This window comes from Carlito syrichta, unplaced genomic scaffold (assembly GCF_000164805.1).
Source record: "Carlito syrichta isolate Samal-C Ts95f unplaced genomic scaffold, Tarsius_syrichta-2.0.1 Scaffold124916, whole genome shotgun sequence".
NCBI classification, from domain to species: Eukaryota; Metazoa; Chordata; class Mammalia; order Primates; family Tarsiidae; genus Carlito; species Carlito syrichta.
Window position 1 is genome coordinate 172256 of NW_007069012.1, and position 5876 is coordinate 178131.

At 39.8% G+C, this 5876-nt stretch overlaps 1 protein-coding gene across 1 annotated transcript; it reads left to right on the forward strand.

Annotated features, from left to right (window-relative positions):
• Positions 1 to 1961: 1961 nt before the first annotated feature.
• Positions 1962 to 3620, forward strand: LOC103249975 (glycerol kinase 2-like). Its single transcript, XM_008048569.1, has one exon. The coding sequence runs from the start codon at positions 1962 to 1964 to the stop codon at positions 3618 to 3620; it is 1659 nt and encodes a 552-aa protein (XP_008046760.1).
• The last annotated feature ends 2256 nt before the right edge of the window (positions 3621 to 5876 follow it).

The following is a 5876-nucleotide window of genomic DNA, read 5'->3' on the forward strand; positions in this document are numbered from 1 at the left end:
TAAAGCATTGTTTGTCAGCTTTAGGTTGGTCTGCCAATAGATTGCAATTACCCTACAGAAGCTAAATCAATTTGGTCAACTTTCTAACCTAAATTGAGGCAATTATTATCAGATTATTTAGTGGCTACAATTTATTATCAATGAAACTACTATGTAAATCAGTTCTTTATAAGCAGAACTGATGATTTTATAAATAAGATACTTGTATTAAATAAAAAATGCTTAAACAAAGTAGTCCCAGACTCAAAAACTAATAGAGTTGGGAACATTTGTTAGTATATATTGGTATAGCAGGACAGAGGAGATGTAGAAAATAGACTTTGGGTCAAAACTTTCTATAGTGTACATTAATGTATACATCCAATGTTTACTACTGCCAAATACTTGGGAAACTTTTTTATACAATTTAAATACAATTTGATGAACTGGCATATTGGCAAATGTTGTCTCTAAATTATTGCTTAGGAAAGCTCCTATAGGCAGTTGTTTTTTTTTTTTTTTTTTTTTGCCCATGCCAATTCTGATATGTCTTCCTTTCTTTCCTTCCTTCTTTCTCTAATAAACTTTGTCTTAAAATTAAAAAAAAGAAAAGCTCTGATAGAATTTTTAAAAAACAAAGATATAACTAGGAAAATCTTTACCAGCTTTCAATTATTTCTATAACTTACGACTCACATTAAGTATGGTTGTTATTTCTGTTTCTCTGACTTCATAATATTCTCTGAAGTGTTAACTTAGATGGGAACAGTGAAATAACAATATTATATTTCATTTTTTATGTTATTTTCTATCTTGTCCTGTTTGGTTTTAATAAAGACAAACTGGCCTCATTCTTGAACCAATTCAAAAGTGTAGTCTATGCCCTAATATCAAAAATTGTCATTCATTTAGTGGATATGCAATAAGTTTTCATTAGTGATTAAAGACATTTTTATTCACCAACTTTACAATTAACCTGAAAATTTAAGTTTCCATTTTGTAGACTTCTACTTTGGCCAAGATGGAGAAAAAGGGGTTGTATTTTCCCTTTTCATCTAAAACAATTTTAAAATGGAACAAAAAGACATAAATTAACATAATTCACGAAATATATTTTAAAAACTTACAAAATGCTGGACGCCAGAGAATGAGTAAAGGTCAGTCATCCCTAAAGGGGAGAAACAAGTGAATGTGGCTTATTTCCCAGGGAGAGTCCAAGGCAACAGCTCAGGGATGCAGCCCAGGTGCAGCCCAGCAGAGACCTAAATTTATAAATTTATAAATCTAGATTCAAGTAGCTCCAGAACCCCAAGCACAGATAACAAGAAGACTACACCAAGGTCACATCATGAGAAAACCGACCCAACCCACTGATAAAGAGAAAAACCTGGAGATAGGCAGAGAAAATAAGGAGACATGTTCAAAACAAAAATGACAGAAAAATTCACAACTGAAACAGCGAGAGGGAAGACGATAGAGCCACAGCTCCAACGTTCCGAAATTTAAACAGAAAAAGAAAAAAATCCGTTAGAAATTTGTACCTGTTGAAAATATCTCCAAGTGTTCGCGTGAAATAATTGTCCAATGTGCACAGGTTGGCAGGCTTCATCTCCAGCAGCCCTGCACTGTAAGAGACGTCCAAAGACCTCTTTCAGGGAAAGAGAAAAATGAAAGAAATACAGATCCGCCTGAAAGAGTAACCACACGCGTAAATACGCGCAGTTGCTGCTTTTAACTTTAATCTCCTTAAAAGAGCTTTGATAGGCTGGGGGCGGGGCCTGGGCCGGAGGGGCGGGGTTAGAAGGCGGAGCCAGTTAAAGGGCAAAGGTTAAAGAGTGCTTTGGGCTTCGCAGTCCTCAGGGGAAGCCAGGCGCCTGCGCACTGCGCCCCCGTCGCACTGCACGGCCCTTCTCCGATGCCTTCGCCCCTCCCCCAACGTCTCCGTCTCCCGGGAAACCGCACCCGGCCGGCCTGCTGGCATCATGGCAGCCCCAAAGAAACCAGTGGTGGGGCCGTTGGTGGGGTCGGTGGTCCAGGGCACCAGCTCCACTCGCTTTCTGGTTTTCAATTCAAAAACCTCGGAGCTCCTGAGCCATCACCAGGTGGAGCTGACGCAAGAGTTCCCCCGGGAAGGGTGGGTGGAGCAAGACCCGAAGGAGATCCTGCAGTCTGTCTACGAATGCATGGCCAGGACGTGCGAGAAGCTCCGCGACCTGAACGTCGACACGTCCAGCATCAAGGCCGTGGGCGTCAGCAACCAGCGAGAGACCACCGTCATCTGGGACAGGCTGACAGGGGAGCCCCTGTACAATGCCGTGGTGTGGCTGGACCTGAGGACCCAGGCCACCGTGGAGGCCCTGAGCAAGAAGATCCCAGGGAACAACAACTTCGTCAAGTCCAAGACAGGCCTCCCGCTCAGCACCTACTTCAGCGCAGTGAAGCTGCGCTGGATGCTGGACAATGTGGTACACGTGCAGAAGGCGGTTGAGGAGGGTCGGGCCCTCTTCGGCACTGTGGACTCCTGGCTGATCTGGAGCATGACAGGGGGCGTCAACGGGGGCGTGCACTGCACTGATGTCACCAACGCCAGCAGGACCATGCTCTTCAACATCCACTCCCTGGAATGGGATCAGGAGCTCTGCGACTTTTTTGAAGTTCCCATGACCATTCTCCCCAATGTCTGGAGTTCTTCGGAGATCTACGGCCTCATAAGAGGCGGGGTCCTGGAAGGGGTACCCATATCTGGTTGTTTGGGGGACCAGTCGGCTGCATTGGTAGGACAGATGTGCTTACAGGAGGGACAGGCCAAAAATACATATGGAACCGGCTGCTTCCTGCTGTGCAACACAGGTCGCAAGCGCGTGTTCTCTGAGCATGGCCTTCTGACGACAGTGGCCTACAAGCTGGGCAAGGACAAGCCCGTGTGTTACGCGCTGGAAGGCTCTGTTGCTATCGCGGGCGCTGTGGTTCGCTGGCTGAAGGACAACCTTGGAATCATAGAGACCGCAGAAGAGATTGAAAAACTTGCTAAGCAGGCAGGCACTTCCTACGGCTGCTACTTTGTCCCAGCGTTTTCTGGATTGTATGCACCTTATTGGGAGCCCAGTGCGAGAGGGATCATCTGTGGTCTGACTCAGTTTACCAACAAATGTCATATTGCTTTTGCTGCATTAGAAGCTGTTTGTTTCCAGACCCGAGAGATTGTGGAAGCTATGAACCGTGACTGTGGAACTCCACTAAGCCATCTGCAGGTGGACGGTGGAATGACCAACAACAGAATCCTGATGCAACTACAGGCGGATATTCTGCATGTCCCAGTTGTAAAGCCCTGCATGCCTGAGACCACCGCACTGGGTGCCGCCATGGCCGCAGGTGCTGCCGAAGGGGTCGGCGTCTGGAGTCTGGAGCCCGAGAGTCTGTCGGGTGCCAGAGTGGAACGATTTGAACCGCAGATCCAGGCCTCAGAAAGTGAAAATCGTTATGCTACGTGGAAGAAAGCTGTGAGGAAGTCAATGGGTTGGGTGACAACTCCTGTAAGTGGGGACTCGACTATCTTCTCTAGTCTGCCTTTGGGGTTTTTTATAGTGAGTAGCATGGTCATGCTAATTGGAGCAAGATATATCTCAGATATATCAGAGTAATACCAGCCATGGAGTCCCAAGATGTGAACATTTTACATAATGGAAGAATCTAGCAGCTCTGTTTCTTCATGTAATGACATTATTATGGACTCTGATTTTATTTAAACCACTTGCTACCTGACCCATGAGAACCCTGCAAGTAGACCTGTGGCTTGAAATAAAGAAAACAGTAGAAAAGCACCGTAGAAACATTTGGTGTGTTTTTTAACATGGACAGTTAAGTGTGAGCCAGTCACCGTGGAAGCTAACCCTCTACTGATATGACATTTTGCCCCATTCTTTCTAAAATGTAGGATACTCATATTCTATTCATGAAATCATTTATCAAAAATACTCTTACACATATGGACTCAGATTTGGTTATCTGTACTACACACACTTCATTAAGAGCTGTAATTAATCTGCTAAAACTTAGAGACTTGTTATTGTTGCTTTTAATAGATCCCACCAATTCTTTTTGCTACATATTAGGGAGACCACAACATCTTCACTGAATGTTTAGTGGAAACATTTGCTAAATTCTTACAATAGAAACTTAATGTTCTTATAGCATAGCTATTTTCCTGAAAAATCATTGCCAAATTAAAATTCTTCAGACATTTCACATGGTCTCATTAATTATCCTAAGTTGTTTTGTGAATCCAGTAAGAAAAATAGCACTTTTTCCTTAAAAAAATTTTGTGTGTGTGTGTGTGTATGTATACACACACACACACACACACACATATATATCCTCAATCGTATAGAGTAGTTCATGTAAATTACGAGCACTTTGTAGTCAGTAGATTATAACATCAAATGGTCCTAAAGGAACCACTGCACACATAGATATTTTAGGGTAAACAGCTATATGTGTTTGGGGGCAATATGGATACATGCTATTTATCAGGGGAAACGTTTTCCTCAAAAGTCAATATTTATATTTATTATACTTACCTTTGTATTTAATTGTCCTAGTTGGACATATTCTGGAAAAAATAAACTGTAGAATACTGCAGTAAATATTGTTTTCAAGCAGGAAAAATAAACATTCAAACAAAAATAATATGTAGTATGAAATTTAGGCATGCATAAAAGGAAGCAAGCCAAAAGGGAATAAATGGAAGGGTAGTATTCTGAAATTCATATGGTATATGGGAAATGGCATAATATCACTTGAATTCACATTGATAACTAAAGATGCATACTATAAATCCTAAAATAACAAAAGTTATAATTAATAAACCAATTAAGCATATGTTAGAACAATAAAATTATTCAATTTTCAAGAAGGCATAAAGCAGACAAAAAAGGAAAAAGTAGATAGGAAAGTAGAAAACAATAGCAGGAAAATATATTTAAACCTAACTATACCAACAAGCACATTAAATGTAAGTGGTTGATTACCCTAATTAAAAAACAAGGTTGTCACACCAGATTTTTTTTAAAAGAACAATATCCAAATATATAGTGCATCCAAGAAACACACTTTATATATAAAGACAAAATAAGTTAAAAAGATAGAAAAAAGATATACCGACTTAATACTAATCAAAATAAATAGCAGAAAGCAAATTTTAGAACAAACTTATCAGTGACAAACAAGGTCATATTGCAATGATAAAGGAGTAAATTCATCAAAAGGACATAACTAAATATTTATGCACCTCATGATGGAGCTTCAAATACATAAAGCAAAATATGAGAGAATGAAAATAAAATGTATACCTATCTACGATTATAGTAAAAGATTTCAACATCTCCTCCTTAATATTCAATAGACAGAATTTACTTAACTATAGAAGATTTGAACAATTCTTTCAAACAATTTGACTTAATTGACATCAATGGACCATACAACCAAACAATAGAGAATGCATACTCTTTTCAAGTGCATATGAAACATTTACAAAGATAGATCATATTCAGACCATGAACCAAAGAAAATTTCTTTAAAAAAATAATTCCTACAAGGTATGCTGTCTGCTGTCTGGGTACATGGGAACTGTAAATCAGCAAAAGAAAGATCTCTGAAAAATATCCCCAAATATTTGGAAACTAAATAACAAACTTTAAAATAATCCATAAATTAAGGTGATAAAAGAGCAAATAAAAAGCATTTAGAATTGAATGGAAATGAAAACATAACATATTAAAATTTATGAGATATTGTTAAAGCAGCACTTAGGGAGTAATTTATAGAGTTAAAGTATCTGTATTAGCAAAGAGAAAATGTCTTAAATCAGTGTCCTTCAATTCAACCTTAGGAAACCAGAA

What these genes read in the sequence shown, in the direction of transcription:
- LOC103249975 (XM_008048569.1), top strand. Translation starts at nt 1,962, where the DNA reads ATGGCAGCCCCAAAGAAACCAGTGGTGGGGCCGTTGGTGGGGTCGGTG.